Consider the following 26,011-nt stretch of genomic DNA (forward strand, 5'->3'; position numbering starts at 1 on the left):
ATTTGTATCTTGATGATTTTACACTTGAAGGAAACCAGTGTTAAGTGTGTCTTCCTCATTTTCACATTGTCCAGGTACAGGCGATTTAAAACTTACTTTAAATAGGCCTACCGGTCCGTTTATCATAACCTCTATTTCGGCCTTAAGTCTCTTATCAGTAACTTTTCACACTTTAAATAGTCTCGCAAAGCCAGACCAAACACACTGGAAAACATTTAAGTACGTAGTTTGAAGCCCACGTCGTTGTATTTCCGGTCTTTATTACACTAACCTTTGTCACTTGACAGCTGTTTCTTTAATTTTCCCAGTGACGCAGTCAGGAGGACTGGACATCCCACAATGCAACGCGGTCCAGCTCTCTTCTTCATCAACACATGGCCAGCGATTGCTAATGTTTTCCTTTTTTTCTAACTTAAACCTAACTGCATTTTTATAGTTTTCATTTTCACTCTGCCACCAAAATGAAAGTTAAAGTCCTCTCGAGGAACCCGGACGATTATGTCCGGGAGACAAAGTTTGATATTCAGCGTGGTAAGTGATACACATTAAACTTGGGTATGCTAACACGTTTAGCTAGTGGCAATGCTGGTCAGTTTGTCACTGTAAACAGCAGCTACAAACACAGCATGTTTCGTTCTTATCAAAGATTTACCTTGTGACTAATATAGACAATGTTAGTATATGTTGTTATGCTGTCTGTCTGTTTGTCTGGGTTTGGCCTCAAGACAGAGTAGTCACCCTAGTGCAGCTCGTTCTATGCAGCTGACTTTAGAGCTCATTCAATTATCAATCTTTGTTGCCAGTACCCAGAAACTACGACCCAGCGCTTCATCCCTTTGAGGTGAGCAGAGAGTACACGCGGGCCCTGAACGCCACCAAGCTGGACCGGGTGTTTGCCAAGCCTTTCCTGGCCTCTCTGGATGGACACAGAGACGGGGTCAACTGCATGGCCAAGCACAGCAAGAGCCTCTCCACCCTGCTCTCTGGCTCCTGTGATGGGGAGGTAACTATCAGCCAAAGGAGAAATACATTACCTAAGCACTCATTCTTGACATTGATGGGATGTGTTTATTTTTAATCTTTAGGTGAAAGTGTGGAATCTGACTAAACACGACTGTGTCCGCACGCTCCAAGCACACGAAGGGTTTGTCCGGGGAATGGTCGTCCGCCATTGTGGGACGTCTTTCTTTACGGTGACTGCTGGCCTTCCAACAATTCAAGAGAATACTTTTTTTTTCAGAATGGTTAGTCACTTCATAAGCAGACCTTCTAATGCAGTTACTTGTCCTATGTTTAGGTGGGCGACGACAAAACCATCAAGCAATGGAAAATGGAGACACCAGGTTACGGAGAGGAAGAGGAGCCACTCAACACTATTCTGGGCAAGGTATGACCATTGACCAGTGGGCATCAGCTCTAGTGTTGTTGTTAAAGACTGTTTTGGTTGCATAATGTTAACGTGAACAAATATCTAGCTCTAGGTGACCTGCAACTTCTAACTCTCTTAAGTGTCAGTGAAATCTCCTATTTTATATTTAAAACATATGTTTTCCCGTTGCAGACAGTCTTCACAGGACTGGACCATCACCAGAAGGACAATGTGTTTGCAACATGCGGCCAGCAGGTGGACATCTGGGACGAGCAGAGGAGCAGCCCAATCCGCTCCTTCACCTGGGGAGTGGACAGCTTCAGCTCTGTCCGCTTCAACCCTGTGGAGGTAAAGACACCACGGATCTGTCCCAATCAAAAACAGGCCTTGTGTGCGTCGCCTTAAATGTTTTGTTTCCATGTTCCATCTCTCAGCAAAGTGGTTACACTAGACTTGTCTAAGGCCACATTCACACCAGTCTTGTTTAGTGCGGTTGAACAGAAGCCTGAAGCATGTAACCCTTTGGTAGGGGTCCTTTGGGTTGGTTTGAACTCAGTCCCAGACTCTGGTGGGAACTAAACAACCGGTCTCTAGTTGGCCATAAAGAGGAAGTCTTGGGCAGCTTGCAAGAGAACTCTGGAGTGGCTCATCACTGGTGTGATCTCCATCCATACCAATCACAGGGAGCGTTGTATTTACGCATCATTGTATTGTCTCCTGCAGAATGTCTTCCATTAAAGCATGTGTTATTAAGTTGATTAGTGCACGTTGTCAGAGCATACACTCACATGCTGGAAAGCTAGTGGCTGCTGATGTTGTTACATTTGCTGGTGGAGGAAAGTAGTGGGGATTGTAGGGAGCTCCAGCTAGTTAACAGAGTAGGCATACAAGTGGATTTCTACACTGCGATTGTTAATTTAATAGACACCGGCAGCTTGTAGGCCTACATACATTATGCGCTCATCATTAGGACCAGTATGAAAATAACCTGCTGATGCTCCATGTTGTAGGCTATGGTAGAAATGACAAGGGTTTTGCCTTTACCTGCAGAACTATCTGACGAATAATTGAACAGCATTTCAACTCACATCTGGTGCGCACACCGACAAAGCGGGCCTATTAAGTGTGAACTCGACCGAAGTAAACAATTGATTTCCTTCCACAGACTGAACTTCTTGCAAGCTGTGCCTCTGACAGAAGTATAGTACTGTACGACATGAGGGAATCTGCACCACTTAAAAAGGTAGGCTCTGCCGTTCAGTTGCTCCAGGAATTGACCCCCTCCCTCTCCCTCCATCATCTTTCATTGGATTAATATTGACTGTGTGTTATCCTGTCTGTAGGTCATTATGACCATGAGGAGCAACACATTATGCTGGAACCCCATGGAAGCCTATTACTTCACATGTTCAAATGAGGACTACAAGTGAGTTGATGATGTTTAAAGATTGTGACATTGCTTCTCACATCACATCATGTTATATCTGTTGACACTCAATAACGTCTCCTGTTTTACGTGCTCAATAGTTGATCCTTAAACCTACGTCCATCTCTGCAGCATTGTTTGACTTCCACACCAAATGGTTGACAATCCACAGTCTGATTTGTGTACTTTGTGCAATGTAACCTGTCCTAATTGAAGTTTGTCTTGTTTCTCTTCCCAGTCTCTATACGTATGACATGAGGTACCTGGACCGGCCCATCACGGTACACATGGACCATGTGTCTGCAGTGCTGGACGTGGACTATTCTCCCACCGGAAAGGAGTTTGTGTCGGCCAGTTTTGACAAAACCATCCGCATATTCCCCAAGGACGGTGGTCACAGCAGGTTAGTATGTGACCCTAAACACCAGTGTAAAAAATATGAATCATTTGTCATTGTGTCTGCTGTTTACGCTCATTGTATTGTTCATAATCAAGTGTTATTTTTGTTCTTCTCAATGAGCCACAGTATTACATTGAGCTTTGTTTCTGCAGTCTAAAAGTAACCTCGATTTACTTTGTTCTATATATATCCATTACCACCGGATGAATGTTTGATTGTTTTTAAATCTTTAAGTGCATCATTGATATTTAAGATACATAGTCAGTAACTCCTCATGTGTTTTGTCGAACTTCAACCAGTCCAAATGTCTACTGTGTAAAAGTCAGATTGATGTGCATAGCTGATAATAGGTAGTTGACAAAGCTAATGTAGAGATGCTAATTGTTGTTGCGAGTGACCCTCTCAAACACCTAAAACTGCCTTTGTTTTGTTACTATGTGACGTAATGGTACACGCAGTATCGTTTGGCCATTTGTAAAAGCACCACAACCAATAGCCACAGTTGTGTTACAGTAAATGAGGGCATGTAGCTGGACAGCATCACGGCTAAATATGCTATAAAACGTGTGCCTCTCAATGGGTGTCAGATCAGAACATGCCTGTTTTAAAATATATTTGATTTGCCAGTCCTTTGAACATTATACAGTGAGTAGATTCATTCTAGTTTATACATGTTGTGTTTTTTGAACAGCTATGACTGCTTTATTTAATTGCTCTTTTAATCTTTTTTGAAATGTAGGGAAGTCTACCACACCAAGCGCATGCAGCATGTCATCTGCATCAAGTGGTCGGCAGACAGCAGGTACATCCTGAGCGGTTCTGATGAAATGAATATTCGACTGTGGAAAGCCAACGCAGCAGAGAAGCTAGGAGTGGTGAGTGTTGCATGCTCCTCTCTAGACTCTTTCACACTTGCCTCTGAAAGCCGGGAATATTCCGTCTTTCCCCCCCCCTCACCCTGCAGTGTAAATGGGTCAGACGCTGAAAGGCGCAATAGATCGATCCGGCAATCTTACTCCCTCCGTAGGTAGTAATATTCCCAGAATTTTCCTGGATCATTTGTACAGTGGACAGTGTAACATTTTTAAGAGACGTGCTAAAAGTCTGAAATCAACCAGGGGATTTTAATATCTGAGGGAGCATGGGGCGCAGCCGGGGAGCAACCTTAGACAACAAGAAGCAACTGTTTTGGAGACGAAGAAAGAAAGTAAAAAAGTATTTTTTAAATGCACTGACCAGCGCAGTGTTATGTCACATGTCACTCGTCATGCACAGCGACGCTGCTGCGTTACACGCCTCTTTTCTCTCTGTGGTTGTGGAACGGGTCTGAATGCACACACTGCTCCGACAATATGGCTGCTTTGCTTGGTCCAGTGTAAATGAACAAAGCTGGCATACTGGCGGTCGTCTGTCATTCCTACTTTCACTAATGTTCAGCTACAGTGTATGTCATATGTAAGGGAACAGCTTCTTGGTAAGCACTGATAGCTGATCTGTGTTTGTACTGTTGGACAGCAGTATTTTCCTCAGCTGTCAGACGTAGCACACTGTATCTCTCTTTAGTATTTTCTGAGTGAGCTGCGTTGTTGGACACGGCCGTGGCCCTGGGCCCACCTCAGCAGGGTTGGAGCAGGGGGACTCTGCCAGGAGCAGCCGCTCTGCCAAATGCCCTGATGGATGCTGACTTAGGGGAGCATCACTCTCAATAAGTACAAAGTACCAATTGGCACAGTGGCTCCTGTGGCAGGTGGAAGTCCAAATAAGGCAAAGGCTTGTGCAGCTGTTTGAGAAATCACCAACAAAAGATTTCAGCTACAGAACTGTGCTTTCCAGACACATCTCCTCTGACTTATTAAACATCTAGTGTAGTGAGCACCACATGTATTGTATTCAGATAGTACAGGCTGTGTTAGCAGAGAGGATGGCCTTAATATTACGTTACACTCAACTGTCAAATTAAGCTCCTGTAAAATGCTGGGAAGCGTTCCAGTGCCCCAAATCCCAGTTATGGCTGAATAATAAAGATGGCATCTCATGTGCCGTCTCCAACAGCCATCCCTCATTCCTAATCGGATTCTCTCCCTCGCTTATTCTCTTAATGCAGCTTCAGAGTGGAGAATTGGCCGGCTTTTGGCACTTGTTTTACTGTCACTGTGTGGGTTAAGATTTATTCGCAAGCTTTGCACTTAAAGAGATCAGACAAGGGCTGCTCCTATCAGCAGTTTGAATCGGCCAATCACTTAAAGCGGGCCACTCTGAACATAATGAAGCATCAACAATCAAATTGTACTGAAAGGGTCTTTAATTATCAAGAAATGCTGAATGGAGGCTTTGTCTATTCTGAAGGCATCCTCTCTGAGCTGCTGCACAACACTATTTAAAAAATAAATGATCTTATAACTTTTTCAGCACTTCCTGACCCCAGTGTGAACTAGAGCCTATATTTTAATCCAAGACCTTAAACATGTTGAATATATAAACTCCTATGTATTTCCAATCGGGGGGAAAATGTATTTCCTCTTCTCTACAAACCTTTTCTCATCACTACCCACCCATTGATTTCAGGGTGGGGAAAGCCAACCGAAATCATTAAGACAAGTTAGGACTGGTTGACATAGATGTTCTGTGATACCATTGATTTAAATAAAGAGGTGCCATTTTCTTACTATTATAATGTCTTTACGGTCTGATGAAAGAGAACGTGTTGGCTTATTAAAGGATAATTGAGGATTGTTACAATATGGGTCTCATTCAGTTTGATTCAGTTTGTTTCTATTGACTATGACAACATTGAACCTACTGAATATGATTGCTGACATTGGGTGTCCTTTTTTCAGTCCTCCATTATTGTGTCCATTCAAAACTGTTTAGCCACTGCACTGATCTTTGGTCAGAAGAACCCAGGAATCCATGTAGTTACACAGGTAAAACGAAAGGAAAACGACTTGACCCCAAAACAACCCAGATGTACAAGTGAAACTCAAGCCTTTACACAGCCGGTGTAGACAGCTGTATTGATTTTAAAATACAAGTGTATCCGTCCCGTCCCCTGGACACATGGAATGTTGCAGAAATGTCTCCTCTGTGAGCTGCTTTCAACCAGAGCGGTCAGATAATGTTAAGAGTTGCCTTCAGCTTATTCAGCATTGTGCTCCTGTAACATTGTTAGCCACTCCCATGTCGGCTAGTTTAAGACGAGGATCAAAACTGATGCTGTAGAACCAGCATTTAAAACAGTTTTCACTCAAATCGTTTTTTCTTGTTAAAACCTGTCAACCATATTACCCACAATGCAGCTATAGTAGCCTTAGTTCTGTTTAAGATTCAGGTGGGTTGCTCTACTACTGCAGTGCTGTACTTGTCGTAGTCTTGCATTCTACAGTTTCCCCTTACAGAAAGAAATGACTACAAACATTTTGAACAATCTCACTTTTGTGTTTCCTTTTCCAAAGACTTGGCTAAACTTGGTCTAGTTTCTAAGCTGTATAACCTGCATCAACATGACTGCTTGTATCTCTCCCCATCTGACCATCACAACAGAATGCTTTAGTTCCCTGCCACGGGAGAACCATCAGTGGTGTTTAGATCATGCAGAGCAAGTAATGTTTTCATCCAGACCTGAAGTGCTTTTTGTTTTAGTTTTTGTCAACTCTGCAGTGGGCTGTGTACAGCTTAGTTTGTCTGATCCAGTTTTAACACAGCATCAGATAGATTGCAGTCACTAATGTCACCTTCCTGTGGTCTGGTTAACTTTTCCATCCAACATATGACAGTAGTAGTTTGAGCTATTCAGTCTCTACAATACAAATAGACAGTCTCTCCATGCAGCTGCCGTCTATTAGTTAAGTATAAGATGCAATTGATGCTCCACAGCAGTTTTTTTGTCACTGAGGTGCCTTGTGGTTGTTACACAGAGTGCACCCTGGCCAGAAGTAAGCCTACCGTTTTGAGTCCACCATTTCTGTAATTTTCTTGGCTCATTAGGTGCATATATCCTATGAACCCCACTATCCAAACTGAATCAAAGGGAATCATCGTCCTCCTCCCTGCTATCTCGTTGAGATTATACAAAAACAGCATTTAGCTGGCTAACCATGTGTGTATCCGGGGGAATCAGTTGTAGTCCAACGAGATCAGCGTCTACCAGCTCTTTCAAATTGAATCTGAGACAAATCATTGCTCTTAATTAGAATAAGAGCCTGTGAGCAGGGCAGCCTCAGCCAAGACCAGTCCACCTTTCTGCTGCTTTTTATGGGATAGACAGAGAGGGCGGGATGTGGTTGAGCTGGGGTCTTCACTTTTTTTAACAGACATTGATTTAGTTTTGAGGGAGCACGTTGTCGGGCTGCAGTTTTACAGCTTACTGTACTGGCCAACGCTTTATGATGTAGGAGAGCAGATTGTAACTGTCAAGTGATTGATAAAACACCAGCCAGAATACTTTGGAGCTTGTGGTCAGCAAACGGACTCCAGACTCACTCTTCAGTCCAGACTCTCACAAACTCACTCTTACTGGAATCCAGAAACACCCTAGATAACACTGCTGTCAACATGGGAACATGGGATTGTTTTCAGATATCTCCTTCCACTCATCTTTCTCTCCTTCATTTTCATTTGTTTTGTTTAGAGGTCACACATTTAGCTTATTTTCACTTTCATAAGTGCACGTGTTTTCATGGTTTAGTGTCCGGAAAAACGTTATATTTTTCAGTGCCATTGATGAATCTCCTCTTTTCAGCCCCTTGTCTGAAACTATCCATTTCAGAGCCTGTCTCCCCCGCCTTCCAAAAAGCCCAGTCTGCTCTGATTGACCCTGAATCTTACTGCTGGTTTAAATCTATCTGCCAGTTAGATTTAGGGGTATCTAGGGGTTGTGCTTATAACTTGTTGGTAATAAGGGGGGGTGGCTTCTCTTATAACATCACAAGGGGAAAGAAACCTACCTGGGGGTTTTTGAACACAGGTTTTCAGAAAGGTAGTGAAAAAAGAGAGGATCATACTTCCTTATACAGACCCATATTAATGTTGGAAAAAACCATGAAAAAGTGCATTGTCCTCCTTTTTTTTTATTCAATCTTAACTAACTCCTCCTGCCTTGTGTCATGTAGCTGGCCCCCAGAGAGAAGGCGGCCGCCCACTACAGCCAGAAGCTGAAGGAGAAGTTCCAGCACCACCCCCAGGTCAGACGGGTCAACCGCCACAGACATCTGCCCAAGAACATCTACCACCAGAACAAGGAGCTGAAGGTCATGAAGGAGGCCCGCCGCCGGAAGTACGTATTCAACACTGTTATCTGAGCTAGTTCATGTATCCATAGGGGGGTGGCATCAAGAGCCCTCTGTACCCATGTGGAGGTGTTAGTGTGCAGGGCTGCTGTTGCTAGGCCCGGCCTGACCTATGCTGTCACACCACCTAGTCTAATGGAAAATCTCCCCAGGTGGAACTGGCCTATATGAACATGGGCGTCAGTAGGTCTTACATACTCATTTACAGCTTGTTTGGTAGGATTGATTGTCCCAGTTTGCCCTGCCAGCCCAGTGATTCATAGCTCTTGTCTGCGGCCTTTTTTCTCCCCAACAGGCAGTATTGTCACACGTCAGACGGGCCTGTTTGGGCTGTGAATGATTTACTATTCATGCTTTATGCATTATTTTCACATTACATGAGTGTATTCGGTGACGTGGGTATTAGGTCAACACACTCATATTCAGTCTCTCTCTCCTTGTTTGTTCATCTCTCTCTCTCTCTCTCCCTCTTATTTCTCTGTCCTCTCCTGAATGTTTTCAACAGCAGATTGAGTTATTCACACGTCCTGTCTCTCTTTTGTTTTCCAGGGAGAGGAACGTCCGCAAGCACAGCAAACCAGGAAGCATACCAGTGTTGTCGGAGAAGGAGAAGCACATTGTGGCTGTGGTCAAATAGACAGAGGCGGAGGAGAGAACACAACCACATCGGACATGTTCAGACTCTCTCACTTAAGAATAGAACTTTTTTATTTTGTCAGTTGTTGGAAGAACCAGTTGTGGACACAGACTGTAAATACAACACATTTTGTAGAGCATCCTGTTCCTTCCACTAATACTTGGCCTTGAGCGAGTATGCGTTTTTCATCACAGGACCCACAATCTCCACGACCATTTGTAACACTTGTACACAAATACTTTTTTAACATGGTTTCATTATATAACTGTTCTTTCCATGAATGAAGTAACATGCTAAAGCAGATTATCAAAACGACCAGAGATGATAGAAAGGTTTAAGTATGCTTTGAATAATAAAGGTGTTCCTGTATGAGTCTCCACAGTTAAAGGACTGTATCAAACCATGCTGTGATAGTCTCATCCCAACTCCATCCGTGATCCCTCTCCAAAAGCTCTGTGTTTTGTGTCTCTTCTGTGCAGATGACGCTCAGAGCTGTTTCAGCACCACGGCGCTGTCCACTCTGTCTCTATCATTTGAACTGATTTAGTCATGACAAAACAAAGCTTAAGAGGTTAAATCAAGCTCTTTCTAACATACACACCTGGCCAATTGCTTCATAACCTGTTCAGGATTATCAATGTCAGACCATTTCTTTTAAAGCATACTGAAGCCATTAGAAACATTTCCAAAGTGTCTGCAAGGCAAGGTGTGCTTGCGAACAAATGGCTTTGAAAATATTTTGAAGCGTTTTTTTTTCCCCCACTCAAGTTTTGAAATATGTAATTACCTATGGGCTAGGTAACAGTTCTGTATGTGTATGGGACAGACACACTTTGCTTATGTGTATTTATAATAAACTTCTAAATCTAAGTTTTTTTCTGTGAAAACATGTAGTTTGTAAGAAATCGTGATCCTATTCATTGGAGTTCTCTTGTTGTACTTGTTGCATCAGATCACTGCAATGGTGCTAATTCACTTTACAGGTTTAAAGAGGTAGAGGCTCCATCCTCTTAATGTTATCCTTCAAATCCAATCAACTCTTTAGCTCTCTCTCTCTCTCTCAGGCAGCAGATAGAGAGAGGTATGCCTGTCTTAGGTAAAGGGTCAGGGATCACGAGGTAGGGACTTTACTGAGAATTGAAGAATGGGATCAAAGTCACCTCACTAGTTTTGGCAATGAAAAGGGTTTGCAAGTTGGCCAACACAAACGAGGTGGAATATTAGAGGTATTTTTGGATTTCTCTGTCCGACCATGGATACATAATTATTTTTGATGACTGAATTCTTTGACATCAATTTTCTCAATTATTTGCAATTATTTGTTCTATGAAAAGTCAGATGATAGAAGACTAACTTTTTTTTTGCAACATTCATTGCAAAGAAAAATTAAATAATTAGCTCCAGCCTTCCAATGTGAATATGTTCCGTTTGGTTCTAGACGATCATCTTAAACCAAACGGAACATGTTCACATTGGAAGGCTGGAGCTAATTATTTAATTTTTCTTTGCAATGAATGTTGCAAAAAAAAAGAAAAATCGCTTATTTTCTTCCATTTATCATTACAAATTCCCACCACACAAAAGCCAGTGTGTAGGCTTAAGCTGCATACAAACAGGAAGCACTGCCACACCTGCAGTTACTGTCACGGTCACTAGTCATGGTCTGTATTTATCTCCCCACTGCCCTCCCCATCACAGTGCTCATGATCTGGTTATGAAATATGCACCATGCTCTTCCTGGTACTCCAGCATCACACACTCACACGCACACTCACTCACGGCCCTCCAGTCCGTGTTTTCGCGGCGGCTTGTCTGCCTGCCTGCTGTCAATGAACATCCAGGCAGCGCGTCCTCTCGGCTTTATTCTTTCATCGCTCCGCCTCTTCTTCCTATCTGGATTTTTCTCTCTCTCTCCATCTCTCTATCCCTCTCTCTCTCTCTCTCCCTCTCATTGCATCCATTTTTGTGCATTTAAGAAATCTCCAAGAATTACCAACCTGGAGGAAGGCGAGCTAACCAGAGTGACAGAGGAGGGGGGTTAAGGACTCCAAAGGAAAACAAACAAGGACGGGGCCGGGCAAACCTTTTTTGTTCTTCCTATTCCAACATGCGAGTAAAACCGGCCTAAAAAGGATGCCAGCGATGGGTTAGACAGGATATACCATGACTGCAAAATAAAAGGCAAGGTTGCTTTTTTAATTTTTTTTTACATCATATGTTTTTCTTTTGATTTCCTGGATGGATGGATGCTTGGTTTTGGAATACCTGGAGGTTGTAGGCTATACCGTTGCTGCTTCTTTTAGGTGCATCTATTTCTAATCCAGTGTTTGCTAAATCATTTTCATGTGTGAATTGTCGACATTTCAGCCTGCAACAGCTCAAATACTATACCCACGTTTGCAGGCAGCATTCATTTGGCTGCAGCAGTAACTGTACTCGATAACCCCGCTATGAGCATGTAAGGATGAATGCCTTTAATGAATTTCTTGACGCTTAATTCTGCAGCACGATGTGAATAGTGCATGCTGTAGTATAGGCTACTCCCGACCAATATGCCATGCCGTTTCTGAGCCTATACGGTGCCCCCTCCAGCAAAAAAAAACGACCACTCTTATATATTTTTTGACGGCATAACATGTAAACTCGAATGCTCGCCCCCCATGCAGAATGCACTGGTTGACGGTGCTTTTCTCGTTTTTTAGCCACTGTGTGTAAAAGATGTCTGCTCCACACGGGCCCCGGGGCGGCCCCGGCCCTGCTGCCGCTGCTCCTGCCTCAGCGGCCGGCGACATGCCGGACTTGCCGGACCTGAGCCACCTCACTGAGGACGAGAGGAAGATCATCCTCGGTGTCATGGACCGACAGAAGAAGGAGGAAGTGAAGGAACAGACCATGCTAAAGTAAGAATAGAGCGGTTGGGGTAGCTAGCGGGAGCTGTTGGCGCTCTCGGCGGCGTTGAATAAGCCCATGGTGTTTGTGGGCTGTTATTATTATTACAGTGTGAATTTCTATAGCCTGATAGTCTCTGTGTGAGATGCTAGCGGGTCATGTTGCCTCTTGGCATCCAAGCTAGCTAGTACAGCTCGAATAGTCGGCTGCTAATAGGAACCAAGGTGAAGAAGAGAATGTTTTACCCTCGCCTGGCTATCATTTGTCGACTACCCCCTTAGGAAAATACGTTATTGTTTGAATGCCTGACAGATGTTATAATGCGGCAAAGCATTTACATCACAGCCGCTTTCCCCTTCCACTTTTGTTGTAGCTATAATGTAATAGGGTTGGGTTAGCACCATAGACTGTATAAAAAGGTTAGCACAGCAGCAACGGGCGCCATTTTCACGCAAAAAGCACGCCAAATTGCTTAACCTTTCCCCACGAACGTCACCGACATTACACAATATGACACCGGGAAGGAGCATTTAAGGTATCCTTTGTGGCGACGGCGCACAACGTTAAAGATGTGATTTCAACGTTAAAGAATCCGGTAGAGTCCCCCCTTAAGACCCCCGAGCCCCCTCCCGCTCCTCTGTTGTACAGATGTCGCTCGGAGCAGTTTCAGCACCACGGCGCTGTCCACTGTAGTATTTTTTTTATTTTTTTTTATTTTTTAAGGTGGACCGGGGTTGTTCTCTCCCATCATCGCTTTAACCTTTGCCGCGCTAGGTTATAACTCTGCTTTACGGTGGGCTATGGCACTCTGTCGTCTCGCCCTGGCCCGTAACAACACACACGATGATGTATTGTTAATTACAATTTTGGTGTGACCTTCTCAGGCAAAAGCGCGATAATGATAAGAACAAGAGGTCTCTTTTTCGGGGGGCGGTGGCCCTTAAATATTTCCATCCTGTTGAGTTTCTTGCAGTTGTCCTCCTTCAATGAAAAATTATGCACATGCTTGCACGTTCACGAAGATATTCTGTTTCTGGCCATTTGATTTAAACGCAAGTCATACAGTTAAGCTACATTTGAAGAGACAACTGTCCACATTTCATTAGAGATATCTGGCAGTTTCGCTGTTGCTGCAGCCTCTCAGCATGGCTAGTGACATTAGTGTCACCGAGTGTCACCATGTGTGTGTGTCTGTGTGTGTCTGTGTCTGTGTATGTATGTGTGTGTGTGGGTAAGGTTTATTTAGAGGTTGTTGTTTTCCATCATCAGGTTAATAACGGCACTGAGGCAGCATTCTTAATGGAGTGAAATTTGTGCAATCCCCCTAACTAGTGCTGCTGCATGACAAACGTGACTCATGTTCTCCACGATATGGCTACCTCAGTCACTGTGCTGCATACAGTGTGAATCATCCAGGCCTTTGCTGGCTTTTTTCCCCTTTCACTACCTCCCCCCCCCCCACACACACACACTCCTACCCCAATAGCTGAGAGTTTATTTTTCCTATTTCTCTTTCGCTGAAGTCAAGGGGGATTGTCAGTTTTAGTCACCCTTAGTCTGACAGTGATGTCAAAGCACTGTCATGACTGAGCATGGGCAGAAGAGGCGGCTGCTCTCTGTGAGGGACATGACTGACTGACTGACTGACTGACTGACTGACTGACTGACTGTCTCACTGTAACTTTAGGTAATTGCTGGCCACACAAGCTGAAAGTGTACAAGATGTTGGGAGGTCAAAGGGACACTTGTATCGATTGCGTGTGTTGTAATTTGCACAAGAATTATGTTTCAAGCATGGCCTGTCGCCTGCATGCCTTGGTTACATGGGGTTTTATCTCACCAGCAAGGTTACACCGCAGAAGTTTAACAGCTAAGAAAATACATCGAGATAATATTAAGACTGTTTGCTACAAATTTTGTTGCGTTTGAGGGATTTTGATTGGTCAAATGTGTGAGACCTCTTCTTGACCCCTCCTAGGCCTCAAAAGGCAAGTTTTTATTTCAGTATTTCTTACAGCAAGACTAAATTGGTTAGTTTGACTGTGTCTGTGTCTGTCTGTGTGTGCAAGGTGACTCATCATGAGTCATGGAAACTGTAAATCCCCATTTTCCTTCCCTATGATTCACACTAGCATAGCATATCTCCTAAAGCAGCGTGAGCATGCTCAGCCCTGGCATAGGTGGAACCGCAGTGGATTAACTTGTCATTGGATGGTTTGTAGCATTTATTTTTCAGCAGCGTCGGAAACTAAACACCCATACCGCCTCCTACATATGATTCAACCCTATAGCCTGACGTGCATCAGCGCTGTCGCAGTCACGGTTTCATCCTACAGCAGCTTGGATGGCTGTTTTTCGGGGGGGAAAGTGGCAGTTTGAACACTGAAGTGTGTAATCTAACAGAGGGAATCCTGGGAGGATGGAGGGATGGAGAAGAGAGAGAGAGAGAGAAGCCTCCGGCTGCAGGGCTTGCCAACTTGCTGTCATCTCACTGGAAGGTGCCACAGAGAGCGAGGGATGGAAATCCAGTGCTGCTGACTTGCATGTAATTAGCTGCTCTCTCTTAGCCTGCTCATTCTTAGCACTCACGTCTTGTGTATGTGTGTGTCTGCTCTGCAATGTAGAAAAATGTGCTGCAGCAATGACTGTTGCTTTCCTGAACGTCCTTTAGGTGGCGCGCTACATATCTACAGCTCATTCTTAGAAATGATGTCCCTAGAAAGCTCATCAAAGCTGCAGCCCTGAAAATGTATATTTGGGGTTCAGAATCTTAACATTTCTACGTACAAAAAAAAAACATTGCCGCTACGATTAAGCATGGCTCCAGGTGCATTTGTTTCATTTGGACTAGTCTCACACAGCCAGACCAAACTACAGCTAGTAGTACATTTGGACTGAACACACTGGAGCTTTAGTGTTTTTCAGCTATCTTGGCCTTCCATGCATCAGTAAGCCTCTGAGCAGTACAGTAATGATTGTGATGGGACCCCCACCCCCACCCAGACACTGTGTATCCTACAGGCAGGCATCAGCTGCCTGTGATGGGGGTGACCCACACAACGCCCAGGGCTCCACTTCTCCTTTCTCCCTGCTCCTCTACTCCTCTAGGGCTGCTCCCTGGTTCTGCTTGGTGGCCTGGGAGAGGGGGAGAGAGGGAGAGGGAGAGGGGGAGAGAGGGAGAGGGAGAGGGAGAGAGGGGCTGGGGGTCAGGAGGAGGGGGTGTAATGTTCTCTATCCTCAGTCTGACTTTCACACCTATGCCCTGCTCTGACGCTATGTTATTGTTCCTGTTTCTCTGGCTGCCTACAGTGCTACCTGTATTATTAAGACAGGAGATGTTAATGGAGTAAGATTCAGGATGCGTTCCAATCCCATAATATATTTCCCTGCTATTTAGTATGGTAGAAAAAGATTTGGGATGTCCCATTACATGTATGCAGCATGCTTAAAAATACCCGGATACCCTACTACATCCGGTACATTATTAGTGTGGAAATTTGCATGCTTGTTTGGCAATTCTGACACAAAGTCCACTGCACATTTGAAGTTAGGTCACATCGAGTGAACTTTCGTGTGAAAACAACCAGCAATGCAACGGACATACTGTATGCAAGAGTCAAGAAAGTGGGATGTTATGATGAAATAATAATAAGTAAATGTCCCAATTGTATGCAATTGCTTGCTCACTAAATACTGTTTTATTAGGAGCCTTCCAGTCTTCCCAGCCATTCATCCATCATAAAATAGATCAACAATAATTAAATCAAAGGAAAAAAAACAAGGGCATAAGACAGAAAGAGGAATAAGTTCCAAAAATAACTATAAAAAGAACAGTAAAAAAGAATAAATGATTAACAGTCATTTAAAGTGAGTGAAGTCTGCGTTCAGCACCTTAATAGAAGACAGATTTGTTCTTGTTAGGGGCAACATTCTAAAGTCGGCATGAAGGCATTTCAGAGAAATTTGAGGAATGAATTTGGTCTGGTGTGCTGATCTTTTTTGTATCCTCAGCCACCATACTATCGCACATATACTACTGCATTTCAAAAAGATACTTAAAGATAAAACCTTGACCCTTGTATCCCAAAACATATCTGTTTGTGAATCATGCAAACATTATTAGCTCTCCTTTCAGATTTGAAGACCACATGACTACTAGCCACTTGGTTATATATCCCAGTTCTTCTGCTTGATTGTAACAGTGTTCAACAACTCTTGAATTGGGGGGACTGTGTCATTTGCTCAGGGACCTCCTTTGACAGCGCTAATGATACTGGCTGCCTTGTAGCAGGGACTCCCACTGAGATGCAGCTATTCCAGGGCTCAGAGGTGTCTGCTGCCATCTACTTGGGCACTCCCCAAATTGTATGTGTTGCTTCAAGAGGAAGGATGCCTTTTCTTCCCCCAGAAACCCTAATATTGGATATTTTATTGACTTTAACATTATTTTAAATGAATGTTTAAGAATCATTAGGCTATCGTTCAACATTATGTCTAACTATAGAGTGTAATCATAAATTCAGACCCCAAGCACACTGTCATTATACTCACGAAATGAGTTGTTAAATTTGTTGGCTTCATTTCATGATGTACAGTATAACACACTGTTGTTATTCTGTGAAACTACACTTTTTTTTTTACACTACTCAGTTGAATTGCTGGGGTTACGAGAGAAGATGTTATACAACTATTTTCACAGGCTGAGCAGTCCAGTTGGAAGCGAGTCAAGAGATCTTGTTGCATGATATTGGTGTACTGTCCCTTTTAATTACAGCCTTTAATTTCACCTTGTTGCTATGTACACTGTTATACTGTAACTATTTACAGTAGTCCAATTGCCCCTGTTTACACTAAACTACCCTGAACACTGGGAGGCTATAGGGATGAGAATCTAATATCATTTTCAACCTGGACATTTCATTATGAATGGAACCATAATGTACCTTAATGCTTTATATGCTAATAAAGTGGTTAACTTAGGAACTAAGAAAACAATATTTTGATGATTCCTAATATAAACACTAAACATGGATTGACCAAGTCTCTATCAGCACTCTCCACACTAATTTGGATGTAATCATGTTCCTGGTTAGCACACAGCAACAAAGCTATGACGAGAGGTGAAGGGGGTAGGTGTGAGTGTGTGTGTGTGTGTGTGTGTGTGTGTGTGTGTGTGTGTGTGTGTGTGTGTGTGTGTTCAGCATGAAGAGCACTGACCTAGAATTAGCTGTGATTGATCACATCCCATTTCCTTTTTTCTTTTGAACCCCCTCCTTTCCCCCCACCAAACATGCACGCTCACACACCTGGTCCTGGTCATTTATCTGATAGTGCTAGAGAGCTCTGTGTACCAGCCGGGGGTTAGAGCTACAGAGAGGCCTCGTTGTCCCATGAGGCTATACAGTAGGATGTCAGCCCCTATGAGAGAGTTAGCAGTGTTAGAGTACATACACACGCATTAAAACTTCAATAGTATTTGGCACTGGACAGACACAGTATACAGAATGAAAGGTTTTCTGGGCTATTGTGAGCGACCAGAAAACTACCTTAAAGGTACAGTCAGTGATTCTGAAGAACGCTTGTTGTCAAAATCACTTTTTGTCAAAATCATATCTCCTCCGCTACCTGTCCGTACTGTGTACGCACTGAAATACAATCCAGTTATTATGCACAGCCTACGCTCTGTGAACGGGCATGTTGTGATAGCTGGGGGGGCCCCCTTTGTTTACATACCCTTTGTTTTCATACAAGTTTACAAAGACTAGGCTGTGTAATAACACTAGATCTTTTTCCAGCGCACACCCAGTATACAGTATGCAGGTAATGGATCATGAGGAGTTATTCACTGATTTTGACAACAAGTGTTCTCCAGAATCGCTGACTCCACCTTGAAACTAAATTTACAGATTAAGTGACCACAACTTGATGGACCTGGCAATCCAAATAAAAGAAAACACACAGTGTCAGCTCTGCAAACAAGAGACAGGCAGAGCAACACTTCCTGCTAAAGCATAACAAACTCTAAGACCAAGACATGTATTTGTAAAAAAAAAACTGTAACTATCAGTAGCAACATATGTGAAACGGCCACCTTCAAAATGTGATTGCATCTGTGTAACAGAGTATTCGATATATAGTTCAGTATGGAGTGTGTTGTATTGTACTTATATTGTTAACCTTGCTCAACCTGTAGCAATACTGTACTTATGCCAGTAAAGCAAATTGGAATCTGAATAAAAAGATACAGAGAGAGAGAGAGAGAGAGAGAGACCTATGGTTGTGAAATGAGGCGAGGCAATGCTCAGGAGCTTCCCATTGGACAATACACAGTAGTCTATACACTCTCTATCTCTCTCTCTCCTGCCTTCTTCTTGTTCCCCTAAGCTCACTCACCCATGCTTGCTCGCCTTCCCATGCAAAGAGCAGATTCTGTCATGAGTGTTCCAGGGACTCTCCCCTCCCCCACCACTTTCCCCAGGGGAGAGAGGGAGAGAAAAAAGTGGGAGAGTGGATGCTGTCTTGACTTTGTAAAGCACGAAGGCACGCCAAATGAATACATCATCATGCCAATTAATGTAACATTGTGTTTTGGTCGTGAAATGCCGGCATGTCAGCAAATAGTTTGGCTCAGCCCAGACAGGAGATGTGGTTAGAGTACAGCAGGCCATCGTTGAAATTATATATATTGTATTAAATAACATATTGACAAGTAAGCTGTGCCATTGTGGGAGTGAGGTTGCATTACTCTAGTGTCAGGGTCCTTTAGTGCTTCCCTCCGCGGTCCACAGTTTTCTACATTGCAGCCATTAACCTATTGTATCTGTCAGATTGCCTCTAGCTAGCCATGTACTTGCATGTGCTCTTTGTGTCCCTATACCTTCCCAGTTGGCTAATAGCGTATTGTATAGGCTAGCAAGGCTACAGATTTACTTTGGCTGAATCATATGCGATAAAGCAGAGTGTTCATTTTTTTTTGTATTCTCGTTGTCAACTAATCCTGTGAAAAGACCCAAGCTGTGTTCACTCAGCACTCTGACTGACTTCCATGCCCTGTCTGTGGCACTGAGACCCAAACACATTTGTAAAAAACAGGTCAAAAATATATTGTTTTTTTAAGTGAAATTAATATTTTTTTTAATGCCACTGGATAAACCCCCCCCCCCCCCAGAACCCCCCAGACACTGCTAACATCACACACATGCCACATGACGTCTTTACGGCTAGCGTGATATCGTGCAGGTTCCTACTTACACACACGTTTTGATTTAAGTGGATTTAAAGAAGGCTAGAGTATTTCTTAAAACAGCTGCGATGGTCATTTTTTTAGCAAATGTCAATCAAATAGGATTAAATGTGTATTGGTCAGGGGCTATTTTTCACCAGAGGGAGAACTAGAGAATATTTATGGCGGCAGCACGGTGCATGTGCAAAGATATACAGTGCTTATGTTCAGGGCAAACTTAAAAAGTTTTTTGGACATGGATACAGACGGAAGTTCAATCCAGCATGCAAAGGTTGTTTGGTGGGTTCAGTTTATTGTTGGTTTTGGTTGTTGAAATGTAATTAATCTTGCTGGGATTTGGTTTTATGTTCTGACGAGTCCTTTACAAATTGGGGTGGACAAAGGGCTGAACAAGAGGACAGCGTAGGACATGGTAGCATGGGACGGAGTGGAGGACAGGAAAGGACAGGAGAAGAGAACATCACAGAGTAAATGAGTGGAGAGACACTGACGTCTGAGATTGCTATCAGGTCCTGTTGCTGATATGACAGCCTCGCTCCCCCATTGACAGAGCAATCGGCCTGCCATCTCCCATTGCCTGCTATTCTCTCGCGTGGCACAGCACAGCACAGCACAGCACAGCATTGGCCTCTATTGTCTCTCAGTGCTTTGTTCTAAATAACATCTGCATTCGTCAGCATAGGTTTTCTTCTCCTCCGGGCTCTTATCCCTCAAGTAAAGTTTTGAAGGGATTTTCCAGGCCGCCGGCTGAGCAATATGAGATGCCCTTGGTGAAACATGACAGGAGGAAAACATTTCAGAGTGAGACGTAGGATGTGTTAACTAGTACAAGGGATGGGTTTATTTATAGTAACTTGTACAGGGTAACGATCCCTTTTTAAACTGTGTGTGTGTGTGTGTGTGTGTGTGTGTGTGTGTGTGTGTGTGTGTGTGTGTGTGTGTGTGTGTGTGTGTGTGTGTGTGTGTGTGTGTGTGTGTTTGTGTGTTTGTGTGTGTGCGCGTGTGTGTTAAATATTAACAGATTGAATCTTATGTAGGCTAATTGCTTGATAACTGTATTTAAGGAGTTAATGTTGGGCTAGTAAAATCAGAAGTAGATACATATTGATGTATTTATGTATTATTTTAAGTTCCCATCCCCAGCCGGAGACAGCATTGTGTAAACACTCCAGTCTACAAGTAAAAAATGTGTGTTTAAAAACTCTGATGCAACGTATGACTCTCCCCAGACAGAGAGATGTTAACAAGTATACGATTGCAACATTAGCGCCCAGTGATCCTGAAATGAGTCAGAACAGAACCCAACCTCTGCTCGGCTACTAGAACATCTGGCCTGCTGTTACATAAGCCTCCCAGCATGCTGTGCACAGAGTAGCCTGAATGAGACCGACACAGTTTAACCAAAAATGCAGATGAAGCTTGAATAGTAACTTTACAAAGAAAAAAAAAAGCTTAAAAAAAGAGGGAGATGCATAGAAAATCCAAGAGGTATAGCATAAGCCAACGGGAGCAGAGATAGTAAAAACACGAGAGCCAAAGGCAGGGAGAAGGGGCCACTTTATCACTTTTTATTGCCCATCCCCCGTCCCCCTCCACCCTGAGTAGAGTCAATGTAGAGGAAGATATACAGCATCTGACCCTCTGAGGGAAGCCTAGTGCTTCTGAGGAACATATGTGGCTGCTATAGAGCCCAAAGCACTGATGTTAAATATGTCTCTTAAAACCGTAGAGCAGTGTGACGACACTGTTGAGACAAATCCAGCACTAAAGCAAGCGAAACAGGAACAGACATTTGTTGGTGATTTCTGGAAGAGTAAAGGAGAGGCTGTGGTGCAGGTGCTGTGTGGATAGTAAAGCTGGTGAGGTGTGGCACCTCTTCTCTCCCCCTGTGACTTTCCCTCAGGGTTTGTTTTTATGATTGTTGAACCCACAAAGGTCAGAGAAAAGACATGTCTCCACTGTGTGCAGCAGATGCCTCAAACCACGTTACCATGAGGAGCCTGAATAACCCAGGTTTTAACTCTGACTCCACTGCACCAAAGTGGTTCCCTTTCTGTGGATGTATATGATGTGTGCATGGGTTTAACCTGTGACCAGGGTTTGTCATCAACACTGCTATGCAACAGCTCATTCTAGTTTTGCATGTTTGTTCCTTGTTATGATTCTCTGTGTATCGGTTCGTAGTGTGGCAGTTGTGCAAGCATCCGGCATCCTGGTTAAGGTGGAGACAGCAACACACTACGGGCAGGTAACGGAAAGTGATTTTGACAACACGCATTCTCCGGAATCTCTGAGTCTACCTTTAAAGCGGCTGAGAGAAGCGCAGAGAGAGAGAGCAGGTGAGGGAGAGTGAGAGAGAGACAGTGAATGGCCCTCCTCTACTAAAGGTAGAGCGAGGCACCAGGTCATTTCAAGCTGATTGCACTCAAAGCGTGAGAACCCTCATGCTGCTGGTGGGACTATTAATAGTAGAGACATTCAGCTTTTCTGCAGCGGGCAGCAAGCAGCCAGGCATTAAATACAGGCAGCAGGGCCCGCAGTCATTTAGGCGTTCCAGGAAAAAGCCAGGCAGCAAGGCAAAAGGAAGCTTAGAGGACAAGGCTTCCACCAGCGGGGAGACAGAACCCCTTAATAAAGAGAGAACATTTATAGTTAGTGAACAGAGTGAATGTAAGAACAATGGGACATACAAATGTATTCTCTTCTATAAATGATATGTTTTGGTGCTTTGTTAATGACATAACTTATTTATAATGTCTGAACCAATTAATAAAACCAGCCTTCAGATTTAAGCAAGGGCCACACCTCAGCAGGCTGCAACAGCTGAACGCACATCCTTAGATATTCATTAGCTCAAGTGACTGTCACTGCTATTAAAGGTGGAGTCTGCTCTTCAGTACTGTGTGTGCAATGAAAATAAATCCTGTTTTAATGCACATTCTAGGCTCTGTAAACTGGTTTGTAAACAAATTGTATGTAAACAAAGGTGCCCGTCGTAGCTATAGCGACATGCCCATTTACATGCCTAGGCTGTGTATGAACACTGGCTTTTTTTTCAGCTTCACAAACGGTACGGACAGGTAGCAGATCGTGTGGAGGCATTCACTGATTTTCACAAAGAGTGATTTGACAACAAGCTGACTCCATCTTTAAGGAAGTAGTTATTTTCTTATTTATTTTTTTCAACCAGGACACATACCAAGTAAATTTAGACTTACCGCAGAATGCAAGTGCAAACATTCCATGTGGGCCACCTTAATAAGTCCTATTTTTGGAACCCCCCCAACAAGCTTGTTTGCATGTTGCAGATTCTTAAAAAGAGACACAGCAAGGCAAAGCACAGATCCTCGTAAGGATTTTTTTGTCCTAGATTTTGACCCTGTAGCGAGAGAAACTAAATAGAAAACTGTATTGCATCATGTTTGTTTTCTCATTTAAATGTTGGTAATGAGTGAGATTCATCGACATACAAAACAACTTAACCCAACCCAACCCAACCCAACCCAAATGAATGTTAAAAAATGGAACAGAATTCATTTACAGCAAGCAAATACAATGACTCGTGATTAGTCCTCCGCTGCCCCCCGGACATGCAACACTCTGTAAGGTGTATTTAACAGCGGTAGTTTACACAGGGCGCTCTAATCTTTTCCTTTCCTGTGTGTGTGTGTGTGTGTGTGTTGTGTGTCTAACCGCGTTCTGCTCATTCAAGACTCAGCTGGTCGGAGCAGGTGCAAGCCGGTGACTGGAGCACGTGCATGCTGCCGAGCCGGTCCCTCCCAACACAGCCTTTTGTGTGGCCGAAAAAACTCACTGTCCAGGGCCTTCTATAAACAATGCATGCAGCCTCCCTGAGTTGACCCAGTACACACACACACACACACACACACACACACACACACACACACACACACACATGGGCAGGCACACAGAAGTACTACACTCTCTCTCTCTTTCTCTTTCTCTTCAATGAAACACCCACACACACACACACACACACACATATCCGCTCCGTAGAGGCCTCACAAGCAGACAGTAGAATTTATTATGTAATGACTGCAGCAGTGATCCGGTTGGAAAACTTTACGTTTGCTTATGCAATTCCTGCTCACATTTGTATTTTTGTTTAATAAAATCCTTTTTATATATTTTTTAAATTGCTGTGAACCGTGCAGGGAAATCTATTTCCTGTTTGCCCTCCATATAATACTGTATATATTCTAACTTGTATGCGTCTTTGTAGTTCTCCTCCTGTCGCCTTGAATTGGTTCTTGTTCTTAGGGCTTCGACACCAAACGTTTAGTTGCATTACAACAGTGGTTCACATGTACAGTAGATGCTGCTGTAGGTAGATTACGGGATCGGCTGACTGACATCAATAAGGGAGGATAAAGAGCAGGCGTTATCATAATGTTGCTAATGCAGCCGCAGCCCTTATGTAAGCCCACTGTTTGAACGCCACACACACACACACACACACACACACACACACACACACACACACACACACACACACACACACACACACACACACACACACACACACACACACACACACACACACACACACACACACACACACACACACACACACAGACAGAGTCACCGCCGCGTAACCTACACTAGAACATACCGTACACAGCATATAGAACCACTGCCTACGGCTGGAGGTGGCTTTGTGCGCGCTTTAAATGCATTTATTCCACGCATTCGGTATCTGTATGTGAGCATGCGTTAGTAGTGTGTGTTCACGCTTGCCCAGCCTTGTGTAGTCTTGCGTGTGCCCCTCAGCATCTATCTACCATGAAAATAACAGTAGAGAGAGAGAGAGAGAGAGAGAGAGAGAAAGAGAGAGGCCTGTTTTTCATCCCCATCATCTGACAGTGATCAGGGGGGCAGAGGGAGACACACACACACACACACACACACACACAGAGCTGATGTCCTGATCCCAGGGATCGTGCTCCTCGAGCGGAGTCAGATGGAGGATCTCCTGCTAATCCCTTAATATCACTGGTCCCTGCTGAGATATACTGCCGCCCCATCGCCATGGTGACGGCGAGCTGGCCTGGATGTGTAGTAGTAGTAGTGGAAGGAGGGGGGGGGGGGGGTGGGGGGGAGAGGTGCTTTATAGAAATCCTCCTTTTGTCAAAGATAAACACAAGCATTTGAAGTAGTAGTATATCTTGAGGCAGGGCGAATGCAGGCGTTTTAAAGTCACCAGGCATTAGGCATTAGGCCGTGTGTGAGTGTGTGTGTGTGTGTGTGTGCGTGCGTGCGTGTGTTTGTGTGTGTATGGCTGCGTTTGCTGTAAACGGCGAGTTGATAAGAATAGCTTGTCGCCTCATCCTGGTGGGGGCGTCTGCTTGGATGGTTGGTTGGCTGGTTGCTTTAAATCTGTGCATGAGAGGCGGCTAATGCAAGGGAATCCTTTTGATTTGGGATTTCACAGCAGCCAAACCGAGTCAAACACACAAATCTTTCCCGCCATGGGACAGATGTTGGTAAGAGGGCGAGTTGGAGTTAATGACCATCAGTACAGTGCTGTGCTCACATCTGTTTTGATTTGGCTGTCTGTGGCAGTATTTAAAGCCCCTGCCTATGACGTGCCATGGTATGTTTGTTATGTATGAAGACTTCCCGAGGTAACAGATACCTCAGTTCCAAGTCATGTAACATCATCACGTGGCATCTCCAGCTATGTTTTTAGCAAAGTGCTGGGTGTAACTAGTTTGCAGTGAGGTGATATCAGATCCCACCACCCTCCTCTGCTTGTTTGCCTGTGTGTGTACACTGTACGCAGTTTAGTTAAGCAAGCTAATAGCCAATCGGGACAGGAAGGAGTAGAGCAGGTCTCCGTGCCAACAATAGGCAAGCTATCTATTACCTCTCTATTGTTAGCCATGGCCGGGCTATTATTATAGATAGGAGTGAGACATGGGCAGCTGACTGCAGTTTCAGTACGGGCCCAACCTACTGCTCCCAGCAGGGAACAACAACACCATGGAGAGGGTTTTCAATGTGTTTGTGGGGTTTGGTTGAGTGTGCGGTCTACATAGAGTTGGTTTATGATCATGATCAGCACTAATTCTGTGTCAGTTTTATTTTATTTTTATTTTGTCTTATCTTTCGGGGAATTAAAGGTGGAGTCAGCGATTCTTGAAATCGCATGTTGTTAGAATGACTTTTTGTCAAAATCTGTGAATATCTCCTCACGATCCGCTACATGTCCACTACACAAACAACCTGGCGCTAATACACAGCCCAGGCTCTGTAAACAAAGGGCATTTTAACAAATAGGACCCACCGTAGCTAGCAACATGCCCGTTTGCAGAGCCTTGGCTGTGTATTAACACCAGATTTTTTCCCCCAGCCTGCACACAGTAGACTATGTACCGGCAGCGGATCATGAGGAGATATTCACTGATTTTGACAAGCCTTCTCCAGAATAGCTGACTCCCCCTTTTAAACCTGACATTTTCCAGAGTTACAAGATAGCCCCAAACTGAGCAAACCAGGGGGAAACGGCTCAAACTAGGCTTTCTGCTGACCATGAGAGTGGAAGTAATATGGCAATAGCGAGACTGGACAGAATTGGTGCTCAAGGATGCTTCTCCGTGTATAGTATAGGGTTAGAGGAGGACATGGAGCTGCATCCATCCATCCCTCTCTCTCTCTCTTCCTCTCCCTCTCCCTCACCCTCTCTTCTCCCTCACCCTCTCTTCTCTCTCCCTCTCCCTCTCCCTCTCCCTCACCCTCTCT

General features: G+C 44.0%; 2 protein-coding genes across 9 annotated transcripts in view; both read left to right on the forward strand.

Annotated features, from left to right (window-relative positions):
• The first annotated feature begins 355 nt into the window (after window positions 1-355).
• On the forward strand, window positions 356-9,987 carry dcaf13 (ddb1 and cul4 associated factor 13). The gene is made up of 11 exons (XM_080039309.1): window positions 356-531; window positions 804-1,003; window positions 1,086-1,193; window positions 1,298-1,387; window positions 1,562-1,717; window positions 2,535-2,612; window positions 2,713-2,795; window positions 3,034-3,198; window positions 3,935-4,070; window positions 8,304-8,467; window positions 9,030-9,987. Exons 1-11 carry the CDS (start codon window positions 462-464, stop codon window positions 9,115-9,117), a joined length of 1,338 nt encoding a protein of 445 aa, XP_079895435.1. The 5' UTR covers window positions 356-461; the 3' UTR covers window positions 9,118-9,987.
• A 1,848-nt stretch (window positions 9,988-11,835) lies between these two features.
• The window catches only part of rims2a (regulating synaptic membrane exocytosis 2a), a gene marked incomplete at its 5' end in the record, with an annotated part of 144,434 nt that continues 130,258 nt past the window's right edge, over window positions 11,836-26,011 (forward strand). For all 8 annotated transcript variants that reach the window (XM_080039832.1, XM_080039830.1, XM_080039833.1 and 5 more), the window contains one exon: window positions 11,836-12,017. In XM_080039832.1, coding sequence (XP_079895958.1) covers window positions 11,836-12,017 — 182 coding nt within the window. The remainder of the gene's footprint in view (window positions 12,018-26,011) is intronic.

The sequence above is a fragment of the Ammodytes marinus genome, assembly GCF_949987685.1.
Source record: "Ammodytes marinus genome assembly, chromosome: 13".
NCBI lineage: Eukaryota > Metazoa > Chordata > Actinopteri > Uranoscopiformes > Ammodytidae > Ammodytes > Ammodytes marinus.

Coding starts and splice junctions, on each gene's coding strand:
- dcaf13 (XM_080039309.1), top strand. CDS start 462: ATGAAAGTTAAAGTCCTCTCGAGGAACCCGGACGATTATGTCCGGGAG. Junction 3,199..3,934: donor AAGGACGGTGGTCACAGCAG/GTTAGTATGTGA, acceptor TTTGAAATGTAG/GGAAGTCTACCACACCAAGC. Junction 4,071..8,303: donor CAGCAGAGAAGCTAGGAGTG/GTGAGTGTTGCA, acceptor TGTGTCATGTAG/CTGGCCCCCAGAGAGAAGGC.